Genomic DNA, 21123 nt, shown 5'->3' with positions numbered 1-21123 from the left:
ATGAATTTTGGTCTGTTCCTCACAAAAAGTTATTATATACCTTAATGTCACGATGTAAAAGAAATAGCATCAGATATTTTCTTCTGTATTGTGATGCATTTACATTATTATTAAAAAAGAAAATGTAGGACAGGGACTTGGTTATATCATATGAATCGGTTATTGATTGGATGCAGGCATCTAAATGTGAGCCTTCAGTGGACTATAAGAAAAGGACATGGTTTTGAGGACAAAATGATTAAGGTCAACTTATGACATTTAGATAAAAAATTACAAGCGCACAATGTTCATAATGCATTTAAAAAATACTTTAATTGGTATTGGAATATGGTGTACAAATCATAGAACATTTCTAATACCTTTTTTCTATCGTTTTGGACTCAAGTTGACAGCAAAAATCTTCATTTCCTGTCCTTATATTTAAAAAGTGGCCAGTATATCATTGCTTTATTATTATTTATTTTTATAATTTTTTCTTCAAAAATTCACCTTTTGTTTTGCAATGAAGAAAGCCATGGAGGTTTTGGAAAGACATGAGGGTAAATAAATGATGACCGAATTTTCTAATATTTCAAATGGTGAAAACGGGAGTCTGGGTGAGGAGAGGTGTGAAGTAAGCTTGATTAGGGTTAGATTGAGTGAGAAGAGAGCAGATGGTCCGCTCTAACACCTCTCTGGTTTTTAGAGAGCCCAAAGGAGCTGGTGTGAGTGGATGTAGTTTATTGCCATGCTTTGAGAGCTCAACTTTTTGAAACCTATCATTTCTGTGTATGCGCCGAATTTCAAACATAACCTTCTGTGTTCTTGTTTTTGGACTCTTTCTGTGCAATTATCATCAATCTGAGGCTTTTTCTGACTACAGAGATCTGTTGTTAAAGCAAACACAGTTTACCAGGTAATCTAGATGTCACTGATATGACAGTTGGGATGTGGGCATTGAAACCACTGAAGAAGAAAAAAAAAAAAAAAGATAATTTCGAACAGAACTGTCCATTTTCTTTGTGGAAATCGAGTTCTTAGTGTGTTAGAAGTAATAGATTTTCAATGGAAGTGAGAGTCTGTTTCGCTCTTTTGTTTGTCTCTCTCTCTTAGATCTACTTGCGTTTCCTAGACTATGAGATGCAGAACTCCAACGAGTGTAAGCGTAATTTTGTGGCGGTGTATGATGGCAGCAGCTCAGTAGAAGACCTGAGGAATAAATTCTGCAGCACGGTGGCCAATGACGTCATGCTGGTGTCCACGCTGGGCGTGGTCCGGATGTGGGCCGACGAGGGCAGCCGAAAGAGTCGCTTCCGGATACTCTTCACTACCTTCCAAGAGCGTAAGTTATTCACACACACAAACACACTCACTGCTGTTACAGATGTCTTATCCAACCCTCGTGTGTGTTTATTAGGTTATATTGTATGCTGTGTGAATCCTATGAAAAAAAATAAACAGAGATACAGCTATTTGAAAATCTGGAATTTGAGGGTGCAAAAAAAAATATCAAAATTCTGAGAAAAGCACCTTTAAAGTTGTCCAAATGAAGTCCTTTGAAATGCATATTACTAATCAAAAATTAGGTTTTGGTATATTTACGGTAGGAAATCTACAAAATATCTTCATAGAATATGATCTTTATTTAATATCCTAATGATTTTTAGCATAAAAGAAAAATCTATCATTTTGAGCCATACAGTATAATGGCTATTTCTACAAATATGCCTGTGCTACTTATGTCTGGTTTTGTTATAAAATTATTGTTTATGATTTAAATATTTTTTTAAATGTTATTCATTCCTGTTAGGCAAAAACTGAATTTTTAGCATCATTACTCCAGTCTTTATTGTTGCGTGATCTGTCAGAAATCATTCTAATATGCTGATTTTGTGCTCAATAAATATTTCTTGTTATTATCAATGTTTTGTGGAAACTATTATACATTTTTCAGGATACTTTGTTCAATTGAAAATTCGAAGAAAAAAAAACAGCAGTTATTTCTAATAGAAATCTTTTGCAACGTTATAAATATCTCTACTATTTCTTTTGATCAATTTAATGCATCCTTAAAAAAAAAAAAAAAAGGTAACCAAAATATCATGGTTTCCACAGAAGTATTAAGCAGCACCAATATTTTCAACATTGGTAATAATAAGAAAGATTTCCAGACCAAACCATTATATTACAATGATATAAATAATATGTGGAATTTATGGAAGCCCATTTCCGTCACTAAATAAAAATAATTGTGTGATACAAACTTTTTAAGAATTGTGAGACATAAATTTGCTGTTCTTTCTTCTCAGAATTGCCTAATATAAGCTCACAATTGCGAGTTTTAAAGTCATAAATATTCTATATAAAGATAAAAACTCACAATACGAAAATTGTGATTCTGACTTTTTTCAATATTGTGAGATATAAATTCACAATTGTGAGTTATAAAATCCCATTTTGAGGGGGATGCAAGACTGATATGTTTTCAGAATTGTGATTTGTGAGTCACAATTATGTCTTAATAACTGGCAACTGTGTTAAAAAGTCAGAATTGCAAGACAGAAATTCTCAAGTTGTCATGTGAATTGTGAGTTTATATCTTGCAATTCTGACTTTAGTTCTCATAACTGCAGAATTCTGAGGGGGGTTTTTTCTCACAATTGAGTTTATATCATGCAATTCTGAGAAATATATTTCCCCTTTGGTTTTGGGTTGAAATAAGACCTACACTGTAGACATTTCTTGACAATTTACATGAAGCCCACCTCACCCCACAGCAAGGTTGGGTTTTACACCCTTGTGTACATTTTTATAGAGAACTTCAGCACTCATTCCCTGTTTTATGAATACTGGCTTATAAAACACACTCTCTCACTCTCATTTGCACGAACACATTCATACCTGACAGAACGCTAAACCGAGCAGGACTGGGAAAATGGAAACAGCTCATCCATGTGTCCATTAAAGGTAAACAGGCCATCTATTTAGCTGGTCACATCCTGCCAGTGATTTGAGCCGCAAACACACTATAAATATTGTATAACCCTGCTGACTAAACTGGTTTATACTGGTTTATGCAGGTTGGGAGCTGGTGGTCCCACACAGCCATCAACAGAAACTGAAGTTTAAAGGGATAGTTCACCCGAAAATGAAACTTTTATCACCATTTACTCCCCCTTGTGTTGTTCCAAACCTGACTTTGTATTGTGACGCATTTGTTACATAAGTGCATTTATTCAGCAACCGCAATCCCAAACAGTAAAGTTGAGATCCACAATTGGATTCATTACAGTTCGTCAATGAGAATGTTTGATGGCAGACAGAACCATTTCTAGGCATCTGTCAGATTGTTGCAAGCAAAGTTCGCATTTGTAGCACTCAACATCATTAGATCAATGGGTTCTGTCAGGGGTTTGTCAAGGTAAGGCTATTTTTAAATTTTTTTTTTTTTGGACATGCAATAAAGCATGCATTTTTGTGCCATCGCAAGGATCATTGTGTTGTGTAATATTCCCAACCAATCTTAAACAACCAATTAAAAAATTTTGGTGTAGTAAAAATTTTAAATTCTCAAGATCAAATGCACCCTTTATTAAATGGCTTTGTCGAATTAAATGCATCCTTACCGAAGTGTCAAAATGCTGAATCAATTAAATCACTTCCAACAGTGCTTAATGGGAGCAGCATCATACACATAGAGGGCAGAGTGCCGTGTTATAGAGAAAGTTCAAGCATCAATGAGTAACAAAGGAACAAGTAGCTGCATTCTGATTACTTTTATGCCATTGATCAGGCTTTTATATGTAATTTGAGGTTACAAAGGGTTTTATATTTGACTGAAATAATGCAATTACTGATAAAGCAATTAAAAAAAACACAGAGAAAGACAAAAAGTAGCCACTGATAATATTTAAACATGTATCCAAATCCAAATGGAATAAAAATGTATTTATGGTGATGACAATTTCTTAGAAAATAGGGATTGTTGCATAGAGCTATTACAGGCATCCAGTGGCTATAATGGTATTACAGATAATAAAATGTGCAATATGTTTATCCTAACAGTCAATTTGCAAATAATGTGCTGAGTCTCCACTAATTAGTGTCGTTACTATGACAACCAATTTGAATGTGACAAGAAACTGATGTCTGAAGAGAAAATTGTAATAGCCTATATGCAAATATAATTTGGAAAGTTCAGTGTTTACATAAACAGTTTTATGTTGTTTTGTATGTAATCTTATATGGCCCTAATGGCAGATTTAGTTGCAAAATAAAAAAATAAGCAAACAACAGTGTGAAGGATAACAAACTTGCTGTATAACACTTTCATTACTTTAGAATATCTCAATGGAGATTATATTTTCAGAACATCAGTGTTTTTTTTTTTTTTTTTTTTTTTTAAGAGATAATGGTTGCCAGGTTGTGAAGATTAAGTAGACACATGGCAGAAAATATGTCTTTTAAATAAATAGTTTATATTATAAATAGTTCCAAGTTTCTTTTTGTTTTGTTTTTTTGTTTTTTTAATATGGAAGTCAATTGCTATCATCAACTGTTTGGTCACCAACATTCTTCAAATTATATTTTTTATGCCCAACTGAAGAAAGAAACTCATACAGGTTTGGAACAACATTAGGGTGAGGGCATGATGACAGCATTTTCATGTTTGCATAAACTACTGTATGCCTTTAAGAGAGAAGCTCTTGTAGGGGGATTTTAGTCTCGTCTTTATTCATCAAAGATATGGCATATTGATATAATCAGAGTTAGTGTTGTCAGTGTGGTCTCGTCCTAGTCTCATTTTAGTCATGGAAAAAAAAGGTTTTCGAAATGAGCCAGATAATCTCTTTGTTATTTATTTAGCACAGGAACATTACGTTTTAGCATTGTAAAATCTGCTGCATACCTTCCCATGTCGAATATAAAGATCACCTGATCCCCTGTTTCTTCTGCTAAAGAGCCTTTATAAAAACATATGGGCTGCAGGCGAGACCACAGATGCACAGAATCACAGGATTATTCATTTAAGCGATTAGCTGTTTCTGCAGGGACAGAGCCTTTTCTAGGAAGCATGGGGGCTGTGGTAATGCCCCGCCACCCGGGCGTCTTTGATTGGGTGGTCCAGCGCAGTAAGGGTCGCTTCTCTCCGGGTGACACCACTAGCAAAGTCAGGCACTATAAAGCGTAATGGAGGAGGAGAGAAAGTAAAAAGAAGTAACATGAAGGATGGGTGCTCTAAAAGTGGATGAAGTATTGTGAGAAAGGAGGAAAAGGAGAGGAACAATAAAGATTGAGTGTCTGGCTATGAGAGGAAGTGCTGAGAGAGAGAGAGAGAGGATATAGGATGATAAAATGAGGGTTTAATGTTGGGCTTTTAGCACACTCATCATTAGTGCGCACTGCCGGCATCAAACGCCTTTCTTTGTAATGGTCCCACAGCTGTTCCTGTGACGGCCCGTCTCCATTTGTCTGGTCCCAGTGGCCCCGAAAAACAACCCCAGCCTAATCACACCATGCCAATGGGTAAAAGATTAAGAGGAAATGATGCCACCATCCTCATTGTGCCATGCCCAAACCAGAAGCCATAATGTGTGCACTTAAGAGACTGAAATTAGGACAGTACCTAATATATCAATGAAAAATGTTGATTTGAATGAAAAAAATTAAATGTAAATTTTATTCTATGGACAGCATTTGGTTTTAACTATAAGAACTATTCCTTTTTATATTTGATTAAAATATTTATTTAAATAAAATATAACATTTTTACATATTGTCAGTTTGTTTAACATGTTCTTATTCATGTTTTTTTTTTTTTTTACTTTTACCAAATTTAATCATGTTATTCAATCGACAACATTTACTTTCTATTTTATTTTTAAAAAATTTGATAAAATATAAACTACATTTAAATGTATTAAAACATTTGTAATTTCTTTAATTTTGGAAGCAGATCATTTTGTATATCATTATTGCAATAGTTTTATTGCAATATCATTTTTTAGTTCTCAAACTGCAAGTCAAGAAATATCAGGGCTGCAAAACAAAAACAAAATGTAGATTCTAATATAATTAATATTAATAAAAATAATTATTTTAATATAATATAATATAATTTTTTTATTTTTATTATTATTTCTTTAGTATGGAAAAAGTAGATTTTTGTATTTTTATTATTTTATGTTACCATAATATATTTTTGCATTTTATTTTTTATATATTTTTTTATTATTATTATTATTTCTTGCAAGGCAGTCATCATATTTGAGGGTCGTTGTTTTTGAAAAGTTTGAAAACCCCTGGCGTCAGGAATAGCAAATGAGCAATTTTGTGCCCAATCTGAGACTACAGCATCCACTTGCTCTGATTGATTGCAGGGCTTTAATGGACATTAGTGTGTGTTTAAAGAGAGCGGCGGATGTCCTGAAGCATGCAGGCAAAGAATGGTTGAGGGAATGAGTCTTTTTTTCTTTTTTTTTCTGAGGCCCTTGAGGGTGCAGAAAACACAAATTGCTCTGTCTGAGACAGAAAGTGGCAGCTGCGCGCCTGCGTCAGTCTCGTGAATGGCGTTAGGTGGATTTGTGTAGGAGCCCAGTGTCCTCTGTGCAGCCCTATCCAGTGAATGAACACAGGATGTGCGGTTGCCCGGGTAACCCCTGCATAACTTGTTCAGGCACTTACTTATGCACTGCCTCTCTCCCTCTGGTTTGCTCGACTCAGCAGCTGAACGGGGAAACCACCATCCTCTGAAAAGTGTCTTGCCCAATACCTTTAAATTAATCAAACTGAACGTGTTTGCCCTACTACAGAACTATATTATGAGTTAAGATGAATGATGAATTCACACACTGCTATATATATATATATATATATATATATATATATATATATATATATATATACACACACACACACACACACACACACACACACACATATATATATATATATATATATATATATATATTATTTTTATTTTATTTTATTTAAATTTATTTTTTACTTTTATCAAATTTAATCATGTTATTTTATTGACAACATTGTCTTTCTATTTTATTGAAATAATGTTTTAATAAAATAAAATCTGTAATCAAACATATATATATATATATATACATATATATATATATATATATATATATATATATATATATATATATATATGTATATGTATATGTATATATATATATATGTATATATATATATATATATATATATATATATATATATATATATATATATATATATATACATATATATATATATACATATATATATATAGACCACATGTCAGTAAAACACACTTTCCTGTCTAATCAGCCATTTTACTGTGCTCACGGCGCACACTCTTCAACATTACGCAAATATGTGGCCCGCGCTCTATATCACATCATCATAAATAGCCCACACAACTAACTGTGAACATACATACCTAGTTCTGTCATCAGCTAAGTAATGAAATTACCAAAAAAGGGGATTAAAGCTACAAACTGTGCATTTATACGCAGCACACAAGAACGTCTCTCAAATGCATGTACTAAAATATATTCTGCAGTTCGAGAACACAATAAAAGTGAACATGAAACCATTTAAATGCATAAAATAACTCATTTTATTATTTACGTCTACTGTTGACTTCCTTCCTTTTCCACATTTTTATCACTATCTGCATGTTTCATTCATGAGTGAGTATGCAATGTTGGAGAGCAAGCATTTGGGGAGTTTTGAGAAGCTGAGCAATAAAGCTATAGTGAGCCCCTTTATTAAAATACCTGGAGGTGAGGAATAATACTAAAATGGTCATATTCACTCAGTATTACTTGATCTAATTCACAAATATTTCAATTAGAGATAAGTAGAAATTAATCATACTCAGTTGTGTTTTAGGCACTAAAACAGTCCGGTACATTATAGTCAAACACACTTTTATATTGAAATAATGAAGATTTCTGTGCTACCCCAGACCCCTCCCTGGCCACCCCTCTGAAAATATCCTGGTTCTGCCACTCTGTCTCAAGAAATGAATAATCTATGGAGGTTGAATCACCTTTAAATAAAGTCCAGTCTTATTTAGTGACTTACATAGGAAAAGTACAGGCCTGCAGCGCTTCCTTGTGGTGGAAAGTGAAACTGAAGCAGAAAGTGAAGTCGAGAGTCCTGAGGACAGAACTGCTGGAATGATGACTCATCCTAATTTACGGTGTTATTTCTCACCTGGGAACAGCTCAGGAATACAGTCATTAATAAATCCACAAGGTACACCCAGTCAACCTTGAAGCTGTGTTATTTTAGGGGTTTTCTGTACCAACTGGGTGATCTATGTCTTCTGCAGACGGCAAAATAAGCATGCCAAGTGAGGAATGTGGGAAATGGCCACACATTGGTGGGCGTGTGAGGTACTTATGTATGCGTGGTGATCGAAGCTCCACCCCTTTCGAGAGTCACCTTGGCTTTAATTGAGTCTGCTGATAGTGTAAATGTTGTAAATGTTACGAGTGGTTCTTTTTATGAATACTTTCTCATTTATCATTTCATGATGAGACATTCATTCATTTTTCAACTCAAAATGAAGAGACTGAACACCCACCCCAATATATTTTTTAGCATATAACATTAATATTAGATTCATCTTCCTTGATCTTGAGTGTTATTAGCACTTTTGGAAATATTAAACTACTTGCAGTTTGTGCCTGCTTTAAAAGGATGGTTCACCCAAAAATGTGAATTATGTCTTTAATTACTCACCTTCATGTTGTTCCAAACCTGTTTGACCTCCGTTCATCTTCTGAACACAAATTAATATATTTTTGATGAAATCCGAGAGCTTTCTGCCCCTCCATAGACGGCAATGCAACTGACACTTTCAAGGCCCAGAAAGTTAGTAAGGACATCATTGAAATAGTCCATGTGACATCAGTGGCTGAACTGTAATTTTCAATTCAGTCTTAATTTGTATTCCAAAGAAGAACAAAGTTTTTATGGATTTGGAATGACATGAGGGTGAGTAATTAACGACAGTATTTAATTTTTTGGGTGAACTGTTCCTTTAAGTACATCTATAGGCAATTAGCAGAAACTTGTGAAATTATCAAAAACAAATTTTACATGTATTAAAGAGATAGTTCACCTATAAATTACAATTTTGTCATCATTTACTTACCCTCATGTTGTTTCTAACTTGTATGTTTTTTTGTTTTTTGTTTTGTAACCAAACAGTTGCTGGTATTCTTTGACTATTATTTCCATACTATGGAATTCAATGGCTACCAGCAGCTGTTTGGTTACCAACATTACTCAAAAGATCTTCTTGTGTGTTCAACAAAATAAATAAACTCATGCTCCTGTCACTTTATGGAGAATAAATGATGACAGAATTTTCATTTTTGGGTGAACTATCCCTTTAAGAATTTGAATTCACTTTTCATGTTTACATGGACCCCTTCTTTGGGTTAAAGCAGAATAATATTAATAGAAATATTACAAAATATCTGTGCTGCTTCTACAGACTTGTTTCCATGCATATTTGAAAAGCTGGATTAAAATTCATGCCTAGCAGAAGGCAACAGTATTTGATTTGGTTTGGTTTGAGTAATGGGTTTCTAAATTTGAACTGTATTGATTCACAGACACCGTCAGATAGACATCCAGTGTGATTTATGAGATTAATTGTGTTCAGAGGGTGAGATTATAGACAGCATCTTATTAACAGGAAGAAATGAAGTGTAATATGACATTAGCATTATCTATTATCTATTTTTCCTCTCATCAGCTCCCTGTGAGGCAGATACTTTCTTCTGCCACAGTAACATGTGTATTAACAACACGCTGGTGTGCAACGGAATCCAGAACTGTGTCTACCCTTGGGATGAAAACCACTGCAAAGGTAAATCATCCTTTTTTTTCAGTATCCTCTCAATGTACATGGATATGTCGGCCTTTATTTTTCTCCAAATGAAAATCAATACTTGGGGAGAAGCATTGTCTTAATGTTTGTCCTCTTCATGCTTGATAGCTAGTCAAAATAATACATATCTCACTGGTTTTACAAACACTCCACTGTTAAAAAAGACCTTGTTATAAAGCCTTCAAACCTCTAGCTGGGTTTCATTGATTGACTCTGCATACACCACTGTAATGCCGCTGGGAAAAATGAGCTGGCCGCTAGAAATTCATTTGTATATGTGAATGACTGTGACTCAGACTGGGTTTGAATCATAGCATCAATTCTTAAGAGCGGTTGGGCTATATCTGTGCTTATATTTCAAATAAAGTGTCCTAAATTAACTGAATGTTGGAAGCCGGGAGCCACTGTAGAGGATATGGGCGAGGCGTTTTAGTACTATATATATATATATATATATATATATATATATATATATATATATATATATATATATATATATATATATATATATATATATATATATATATATATATATATATTAATAGTAGATAAGAGTTATTGTTAAAAAATAAATAAATACAAATAAATAAATACATAAAGTTGTTTTTGCTCATTTATTAACAAAATATCTTGCCTGAAACTTTGAACATCCTTGATATTTGTCCAATATTTCATCAATTAATTGATATAATAAATACTTACGTTAATTGAATAAAAAATCTGATTGGTGGTCCATTTAAAGTGTTAGATGAAAAAAATTTATTTTTTTTTTATATTTAGGTTTCAGTTATTAATTAAATTTGCTTAACACATTTCTTACCACATTTACTAAAATACATTTTATAAAACATTTAGCTTTCTAAAGATTGATTTGAAATATTAATCACATATTTTTATTTAGTTTAAAATAGTGATAAAGATGAGTAAAAAGAAAAAGAAAAAAAACTATACAAATGAAATGTTACTATTTAAAATAATAGCAAATATATAAATAAATGTCAACTTTGTGATACAGAGCTTAATATTTTCCCCAGTCCAAGATGAACAGTAAGAAATATGAAGTAAAAAAATACAAAGTAAATATTATGAAATAATTTGTATTATTATTTATTATTATTAATTAGTATAATTATTCTGATTTGAATAATTAGCTTTGGTTTTAGTATAATGACACCATAAAAGCCACATTATTTAATTTAAACAGTACATTAGGTATTATATATCATATATTCAATGTCTACTTTAAACACAGTACTTAATATTTTCTCTAAACCAAGATGAACAATATGAAATAAAAAAGCAAATAAAAACAATAATACAATAAGTATTACAAATAATTAATACAAAGTTAAACAAAATAATATATACAAAGAAAATTATGTGCAGAGTATGTATACAAAGATAATATTTGAAAAATTAGTTTTAGTTTAAGTAAAATAACTTTATATAAGCCTAATTATTTAACGGAAATGGCATGTATCATATATATCATATAATATGTCATCTTTAGAATACAATGCACTTTATATAATATTTTCCTCAGACCAAAACATTATTTACACTGCTACTGTAAATAATACTACATAATTAATATATTAAAAAATAATATATACAAAGAAAATGTGCAGATAATTTTTTAATAATTAGTTTCGGTTTTAGTTCAATAACATCAAATTTAATAGTGGAAACATATCATAAAGACTTCTGCACCTCCGAATGCAAACGCTCCTCTCCGTTGAACCAAAGCCAGTGCAGATGTTACACGCTCTCTGTGCTACATAAATGTCAAAGCTCTCCCATTCGAATGATTTACTACTTCTGTGTGCTGTTTGTAATCTCTTTGATACAACAGTTTCAACAGACGGTTACCCGTGATGACATTGCATGCCTGCGGTAATAATTTATTGCGCTTTCTGTTGTGTTTTGCAGAAAAGCGGAAAGCCAACATCCTGGACAACCTCAACAACACCAACGGCACCATCATCGGCATTACATGCTGCATCGTACTGATCCTCCTGGTCGTATCGGTCATCGTCCAAATCAAGCAGCCGCGGAAGAAGTACATCCTGAGGCGGGAGGACTTTGACACCACCATGTTCCAGGAGGTGTTCCAGGAGCCGCCGCATTACGAACTCTGCACTCTCCGCAGCGCGCCGGCCACCTCTGCAGACCTGGCCGAGCTGGCCGAGGACTTTGAGAGCTACAACAAGCTCCGGCGCGCCTCCTCGCGCTGCATCCACGAGCATCACTGCGGCTCGTCGCAGCTGCCCAGCAACAAGGGCAGCCGCACCAACCTGAGCGCCCGTGAGGCGACGGCCGCCATCCTGACGGACCTCCCGCCGCAGCCCATGCGGCCGCTTCCTCCCCAAACCAACCGCAGGAACATTCTGGTAATGAGACACACCTACTCACAAGAGGCCGCTGATGCCTGTGACCTGGACGATGACCTGGAGGAAGTGCCCACCACCAGCCACAGGCTGTCCAGACACGAGAAAGCAGTGCAGCGGTCAGTATCTATTGATTTTTGATGAGAAAAAATCATCTTATTGCATATTCTGGAACGATTTACTCCCAGTTTTTGTTTCTTTTAGCTTCTCTACTCAGCTTCTCATTGATTTTTTTTTTTTAGCTGTTTTTTTCTTTCTTATTTCATTCTTTTTTTATCCTCTCTTCAGAGTCACAGTCAGAGTTTGGTTTGTAAAAGTCGATGTGAAAAGAAAATATGCATGCTGCATGTTTACAGCTCTCTATCAACAAAGCTGACATCTTAAGATGAATGTTCAGCTGTATATAGCCTATGCTACACAAAGATGGAAATGAGGGATAAACAGACTTTTTTTGTATCTTTAAAGGTTCCTTTTTTGAGAGAATATTATATTTTAAATGATCAAAACAGCTTCTATTTTGACATGGTTATATTGTGTTTAAAAGTTTGGGGTCAGTAAAATAAAAATAAAATTATACTTTTATTCAGTAAGTATGTATTAAACTGATCAAAAATGACATTTAAAATGTTAAATATAAATTAACTTTTATAATCACAAAGGACTCCTGAAATAAAATGCATCAATATTTCATATACAAATACATTTCCATACAATAATTGAGCACTGCAACAGTTTTTGTTGTTGTTGTATGTTTGTTTGTTTGTTTGTTTTGTTTTTTGCTAATAATAAATGAGCAGCCAATCAGAATATTGGAAGGCTTTTTGAAAAATACTCTGAAAATACTCATGAAAACTGGAGTAATGATACTGAAAATTCAGCTTTGTCATCACAGGAATTAATTAAATTTTTACATATATTGAAATAGAAAACGGTTATTTATAATTGTACAATATTCCAAAATATCACTGGGGTTTTTTTCTGCATTTTTTTATTAACTTAATGCAGACTTAATGAGCATAGGTGACTTCTTTCCAAAATGTTTACAAATATTACTGACATCAAACATTTGTAAAATATGCTTTTATATTTTACAAAATAATGTTTGGATGAAATTAATGCAGCCTTAATGAGCATTGGTGACTTCTTTCCAAAATATTGACAAATATTACTGACCCCAAACACTTGTAAAATATACTTTTATATTTTACAAAATAAATTCACCATGTCCTAGAGAAAAGACATGAAAAAGGTAAACAGGTTTGCTAAAAAGTTAGAGCTTCTATTCATCCAGTTCTTGAAAATGGCTTACAGCTTTTTGAAGTAATTTTCAGTGTAAAAAAAAAGAGAAACTTATTAGGAACATGCAAATTTTGAGCATGTTTTATTATTATTATTATTGCTCCTCTGACAGGATGCAAGGGAACTAGACCCCAAGCGAATTAAATGTGCATTATAATTCCGTACGCAACAAATCCCATGATATTAAACATACAAGCAATGATATTCCAGGTTCTGCCTCATTGGGTCTCTAAACAAACATGAATCTGAGTACAACACAACTAGGGTGTAACAGACAATCTGAAGGTAAGACTCTTTAAACACACTCAACTTCATGTATTTAAATGTTTGTCTAGTCACTTTGAGTCAGTGATGATTTATTTTCAGTTTTGTCAAAACCCTTCATTGTCATTGAGATGGTCATCATTAGGACCTGTGATCATTTTTGCTTATTGGTGAGATCCTTTTATATGTTGCTTGTCATTTTAGCTTTCCTTTATTTGTTTTGTACATTATCGTGTTCTGTTCATGGTGTGCATGGAATCAATCTGATGAATTTTATTAAGAATATCAAAACATACATTTTAGATCCAATCAAAGGCAAATTCAAGTACTCTTTACAAGATAATAAAAAGTATGGGGCAGCCAAAGCGCAATACCTCACTGATGGCCATCTCTGCTTGTCTTACATAAACTTTGAGCCATCATTCCCAAATTATAGTTTGTGACCAAAAACAGGAGTGCTTTTAAAAACGACAATTCTGTTGTTATTTAACTGACTTTCTTCAGTGGAACATGAAAAGTTACATTTCAAAGAATATTTTGGCTAACTTGTCCAAAATGACAAAAAAAGAGCACTATTAAAGTATCATTCACCAGTGTTATTTATATACTGTTATAGCATTTAATATCTTGAATTAGCTAATACCTTGGGTTAGGGTTAGGGTGTATATATATATATAATTTATTTATATACATTATACATATATTATTATTTTGAATGTACTTTTGTCATTTTTATATAATTTTAGTAATTAGTAATTTTCTGTCATTTTAGAACTTAAGCGTATTTACAGTATTTCAGTTCGTTTCCAAGGTAAACCATTAAGTTTGTTTAAGGGTTATTTTTGTGTTACAATGAAGAAAGAAAGTCATAAACAACCAGGGTGAGTAAATAATCAGAAAAGCTTCCTTTTTAGTGAAATATCCTTTTAAAAATGTCTTTGTTAGCTTTAAATTTGAAAAAAGTAACACAAATTTGTGTCAACTTTCAAAACACTTTGACCTATAGACAGGGGCGTCGGACGGGGGGTAAAACCAGCACTGATTACCAGGGCCCCAAAGGAAGAGAGGGGCCTTGAAAAGTTTGGAATATATTTTATTTTACCTGGATATTTTCATGGGGGTGCCCATCAGGACTGCCTATGCATAGGGCCCAGGATCTTGTGCAACGCTCCTGTCTATAGATCTTGTGATACTTTGTCTATTATACTTGTAAACATTGAGTCATGGAGTTATTGTCGCCCACATTTATTCATATTAATGATGATTTTGTTATGTTTGTGCTTTGCGAATGATTTTGTGTGTGTCACACTGTGTAATGTGCAATGCTGTGTTTTTTCTCATCTCCCGTCACGCATTGTCTCCGTCACGTAGACTTCTTGAAAATAGTGCAATCCTGGATCAGTACGAACGGGCTTCAATGAAATATGAAAACGTGGACCGGAGATTTACACCAGCATGATAATAACATGGACATTTTAAAGACAAATTTATCAAAACAACCGGCAGATGTAAAGAAGGACGTGGATTCGGTAACAGAGGAAGTGACTGTGATGAAATCGCTTTAACATGTAGCTCCTTATTTAGGTTCATTGCCTTTTTTAAGGTTACTTATTTAGGATTGCAGAACATTACATGAATAGATGTGAATTAGTACTTTCAGGACTGTTGTAGTGCATGCGTGTTATTGTCATGTTTTTCCACCAAAAACTGTCTTTTTATTTGTCAAAACAATTTTATTTAAAGGTGCAATAGGGGATTGTCTTCAGAAATTTTTTTTGTTATACTGGTTGAAAATCTCTTCAATAGAAATCATTAAGTTAAGTGGTTTAAATGTATTTATCTTTATTTATATATTGTGTGGAAGGCATAGGCCCAAGAAATGTACATCCAATCGGTTCGAGCGTTTTAAATAGCTTTCCTACCTGCCTGTCAACGTATGTATCTGTATACTTGTGCACACCCTGTTCACGTAAACAGAATACATCATTAGTGCATTCATGCTGTGCAGACATCAACAACCCGTTCTTCCTTCCTGGTATTGTAGTACATTTAAAGTTTTCTCGCTGGTTATTGACATATGATGTAGCCCAGTGGTTCCCAATTCCAGTGCTCATGCACATATGGCGCTTTCCACCACAGGAACTTTACCCAGGAACTAGGGACTTTGGTCTGGGACTCGGTGTGTTTCCACCGCAGGAACCAGGAACTAGGAACTAAATAAAGTTCCGGGTAAAAAAAATGCCCTTCAGAAAGTCCCTGCTGGCGAGGTGGTACTTTTTCAAAGTTCCAGAACTTTCAGGGGCGGGACTTGAGTGCTAAACATCCTGATTGGTTGACTTAACGCAGCATCGTGAGTTCTACCACCATTTATTCGGATCATTTTCAAAATATTACTGTTATTGTGTCATGAAATTTAATTTTAAAAGTATTTCAGGCGAGAATGTGGTTGATTAAAACTCAAATCTGTGGTTTATTTATAAAGACACACCCTATTTAAAAATGTGTTTGGCCGATCTCGGAGACGTGAGCTCCATGCGATCAGCAGGAGCTCAGTTCTCATGTATCCACCGAGAAGCAGCCTCACTCATTTGATATCCTATTTTGTTTTATTGTTAATATACAGAGAGGAAAATTGCAGTAGCCAAAGCAAGCTGAGTTCATGCAGCATTGTTTGGGTTAACCACCATTTATTCTGATCATTTTCAAAATATTACTGTTACTGTGTCATGAAATGAAGTCTGTGGTTTATTTATAAAGAAAGTGCCTATTTTTAAAATGTGTTTCGCCGATCCCAGTAGCCATGGTCAGCTGACTGAAGTTATTAAGTACACTGCTGTTTTCAGAATTACCGGACTTGCGTCCTCGCGGACATCACACTCCTGAGTCGAATGCACAAAGTCTGAACTACCGATGATCAGTGTTTGGAATAACAGCGTTGAAAAGAACGACGTTAGGTAACGGCGTTATTTTTTCAGTAACGCAGTAATCTAACTAATTGCTTTTCCCGTCGTTACAACGCCGTTAACGTTACTGAACGTTAAATGCGGTGCGTTACTATGCATTGATTTAATAAACTATGCAATCCGAACGCACCCCTGGCTCACACAGCGAGTGAGCAGGTGGGTTAATGACGAGATAAGCGATTATGATTGGCTGAGGCAGAGTCATGTTTTTCATGGTAGCCAATCAGAGCCAGTGTTTTTGCACACATGCCGGCACATGCGCCAGCGGTGCCAAACACACACACACGCAACAGCTACACAGAGATTCGCAGCAGCAGCAGAAATGACGAGTCAGGAGCAATCCGATGAAAAGTTGGCATTTTCAAGGTAGAGATATAAGCACTAATTCAAATTCATTCTTACAAAGATAATACTTGAAGTGCAGGATAAAACTCTTGCTGTCTGTTGACGTGCAATAAATATTGAAAGTTATGTACGAACACCTGTCTGTTCTACTCATTTCAACTGACTTGTGAAAACTGCAAAAAAAAGTACAAATTATCTGACATATAGCAACTTTTTTTTTTTTTTCTTTTTTTTACAGTAACGCAAATAGTTACTTTCCCTGGTAATGGGTTACTTTTATTATAGAGTAATTCAGTTACTAACTCAGTTACTCTTTGGAACAAGTAGTGAGTAACTATAACCAATTACTTTTTTAAAGTAACGCTCCCAACAGTGCCGAGGATGCACGTCCAAAATCAGCGTACTTTGTATTGAGAAACGCGCACAGACCTACGTCACCAGACTATTTGCCTAATCACCTGTGGTGGAAACATAGAAAGCAACGGGTCTGGGGGGGAAAAACTTCCTGGGAAAAAATTTTCCTGGTACAAATGTTCCGGGTAATTTCAGTGGAAACGGGGCAATAATTTAGCATGTCTCGATTAGTTAACACATGCGATTCAGATGACCAATGTGAATGAACTGTGTTCCAGTGGATATGATCCCTACACCTTGTTCATTGCTCCATACTCCCTGAGCAGGGGGTTACTTCACTTTGGAACATGGACTGTAATTGGGAATCGCTGATGTAGCCTATTGTAGTAAGGTTGTCTCTGGTATTCCGGTCTGTGAGCATAAATGTGTTCAGGGGGCGTGGCTTTGGACTGTGATTGCAGGGAGGGGGGGACGTTCGCTTTCAGTGCTATCAGGCTAATGTTATTATTTTCAAAGATCTCCTATTGCACCTTTAAGATGTTGGATATTTGTGACTTTCAGCAAACACTTTCTATTCACATATTTATCAAATTCACTTTAATGTTCATGCATGTTTTCTTCTTCATTTTTAAAGTGAGTGACTGTACATTTAGGTGCAGCATCAAACCCAAGACTAATTTATTGCATATAGGTTTAATTACAAAAATATTTATATAAAAAATGGAATGACACTAAGCCCTTTCCCTCCCCTAGATTACTGCTATACTTACTAACTGCATGCTAATCGTCATAATTCAATAAATCATAACATTTATATATAAAATACCATCTGATTAAACTATAATATATTGACTTTACATATATAAGTTTTAAAATACTGTTAACTCTTCCGGTTGCTGTTGTTAATTGATGGATAAGAGTGAGTAAACATTTGCTACATTTTAGTAGCACGCAAACTTTGTATGTTAATGGTGTTCTATCTTTTGTAGATGATTTGTTCAACAGCTGAATCACCAATACGACCAGAGTTTATGCTTTGTCAAAGAACAATACACTTACAATACAATTAAATAAAGACATTAGTTATTATAAATCTTAAGTTTGCTTTTCATGCTTTTGTGTGATCCATTAACCAGCAATGAATGTCAGATGTGATGTCAACAGAGCAATATTATAAAACCCCATATGCAAGACATTAAAAAATCATATTCTCTCTCTCTCTCTCTCTCTCTCTCTCTCTCTCTCTCTCTTTCTCTCTCTCTCTCTTTCTTACGCACACACACAGTATGTCAAATGTTTTTTTGTTTTTTTTTACTTGAGTCAACACACAGATTAAAATGAATTATCAGTGTTTCTGTCTGTCTGGCCATTGTCTTGACTGTTTTGTTTTAGAATATAAATATGAACTAAGGGAAATAAATGATTTTGATGAATTAATGAATGAATTTAAATTATGGGTGAATTGACTCTTTCTTATTATATGTAGACAAAATGTCATCTGAAGTGGAAGGCACAAAAGGTTTGTGCAGCTTTTTATTATTTTGATGTTATATATTTTAAATGTTTTATGTCTGTTACTTTAAAATGTCATTTTGTGTGTTGCATACACTAAATACAAGTGTTAAAATAATAAAATTAAAATCACAATATAAACTCAATATTGTGTGATATACTCACAATTAAAAAAAAAAAAAAAACTTTTTTTATTCCATGCATGGTGGGAAAAAAAACTTTATGTCTCAAAATTCTAATCTTTTTCTCAGAATTGCTCATTTATATCTCACAATAGTGAGTTTATCATAATGATTTATGATGTTACAAAGGGTTCCATGTAAAAAAAAAAAATGCTGTTCCTTTAAAATTTTTATTTATCAAAATTTACCAATAATTCTGGGAATAAATGAAACATTGAAATTACTAAGAAATATTTCTTGAGCATGTGACACTAAAAGACAGAAAAATCAGCTTTGCATTACATTTTATAATATATAGAATATTTTATAAATATATAGCCAAACATATTTTAATTTGAAATTACTGTTTTAACTCTATTTTTTGATCAAATAAATCCAGCCTTGACAAGCGTGAGAGATTTTTCCACAGATATAAACTTTTGAACGGTAATGTAAATATGAACACATCAGTGGTGAGACTCTTCTTTTAAACATGAATATGGAATGTGAATGAAAATGAATGACAGATCTGAAGTTTAATTGTCTGTACATTTCTTTGCAGGCTGTTACATCATACCCTACACCTCTCCTGACTGACATCTTGTGGAAACAGCCTCAAAGAACTTTGTGACAACTTGCTACTTTGTCAGTTTTCAGAATTTGCTGGGGGACTTACTGTAAAGCTCTTGGGGACTAAAACATTTTTCAGACTGGACTGAAAGTGAATATACAAACTGGTGTACATTTTTTCATTCAGTGGAATACGAGACATGTTTTGGTTTCCTCTGATTTGATAACTGTAATGCTCAGATTATTTTTCAATACGAACTGTAATGTCCTGAGTAGATCCGTAGCGTTTTTACTTTGCGAGAAGCATAGTTCAAGACCTTTAAACCATATGGTGCGATACTTGAACCAACCGATTCACAGGTGTAGTTTGTAATCGTCCTTTTCCAGGAGCGATTTTACTGTGACTTTTGCCTAGCTAGATATCTCTGACTAGCATCTCAGATGTGTTTCTCTTAATGTTCAACATTAAGGTCAATTATGGTCATGTCTATGCATACAGTAAAATGTAAGTGTACTGAGCAAGACTTTAAAAGAATTGGTATCAAGTTGCAAAATATGTCAGATTATTTCTTGTCTGCTTATGATTTGACAAACCTATTAATTTGAAAACGTGTTTCATTAATATATTTGATTTATGCTGGACAGATTGTTTTAAATAAAGTGATACAAACATATGCTATTGGACTACTTTGCAAGTGATTTTATATATGAACTCTAGACAGGTTTTTAGAAAAACATTTTAAGGAGTGTGTTAGCTGGTGATATGTATACACTGATTACAAATAAGAAAATGTATGTTGTATATGTCATGGACACTTTCATAGATGAATGGAAATTATAATTGAAACAAAATCTAGGAGATTATAGAATACAAATGTCAAATAAGTCAAGGATGTTACTATAACATGGACATACAGTACTGTGACATAAAAATGAAATGTGTCTTTACAACATGAATACATAATGCATATTGACTTTCATTGACAAAGGTAAAATATTATGAGTAATTCTAAATACCAAGTGAATGTTCATAATTAAGTTGCTGGCAGAGATTTGCCATTGGAGTTTGTAGACAAATAATTTTCCACAAATTTTATTTTACCTGATTGTATTTTCTAATTTGTTTTATTTTTGTATTGAAAGAAAGAAAGAAAGAAAGAAAGAAAGAAAGAAAGAAAGAAAGAAAGAAAGAAAGAAAGAAAGACTAGGCCTACCAGTCTACTAATGTTTTGTTTTGGTTAAATTATTGTAATCAGGCCATATATGCGGTTTCTAGAATTAAAAAATGCAGCCTTACAACAAATATTGTAAAAAAAAAAAAAAAAAAAATGTGTTTGTTATTGTTACAGTTAAATGTTTTACTACCATAAGATAAAGTTCGT

General features: G+C 33.7%; 1 protein-coding gene across 1 annotated transcript in view; it reads left to right on the top strand.

The window, feature by feature from the left end:
* The window catches only part of LOC128012822 (neuropilin and tolloid-like protein 1), a 90954-nt gene extending 70403 nt beyond the window's left edge, over nucleotides 1-20551 (top strand). Inside the window, exons 7-12 of the mRNA XM_052595365.1 lie at nucleotides 1093-1321; nucleotides 9752-9865; nucleotides 11816-12392; nucleotides 13783-13857; nucleotides 18985-19017; nucleotides 19734-20551. Of these exons, the coding sequence (XP_052451325.1) occupies nucleotides 1093-1321; nucleotides 9752-9865; nucleotides 11816-12392; nucleotides 13783-13843 (981 nt within the window). The 3' untranslated portion in view covers nucleotides 13844-13857; nucleotides 18985-19017; nucleotides 19734-20551. The remainder of the gene's footprint in view (nucleotides 1-1092; nucleotides 1322-9751; nucleotides 9866-11815; nucleotides 12393-13782; nucleotides 13858-18984; nucleotides 19018-19733) is intronic.
* The last annotated feature ends 572 nt before the right edge of the window (nucleotides 20552-21123 follow it).

The sequence above is a fragment of the Carassius gibelio genome, chromosome B24 (assembly GCF_023724105.1).
Source record: "Carassius gibelio isolate Cgi1373 ecotype wild population from Czech Republic chromosome B24, carGib1.2-hapl.c, whole genome shotgun sequence".
Classification (NCBI taxonomy): domain Eukaryota; kingdom Metazoa; phylum Chordata; class Actinopteri; order Cypriniformes; family Cyprinidae; genus Carassius; species Carassius gibelio.
Note: the sequence above shows the minus strand (reverse complement) of the source record. Positions and strands in the feature narration are given on the sequence as shown.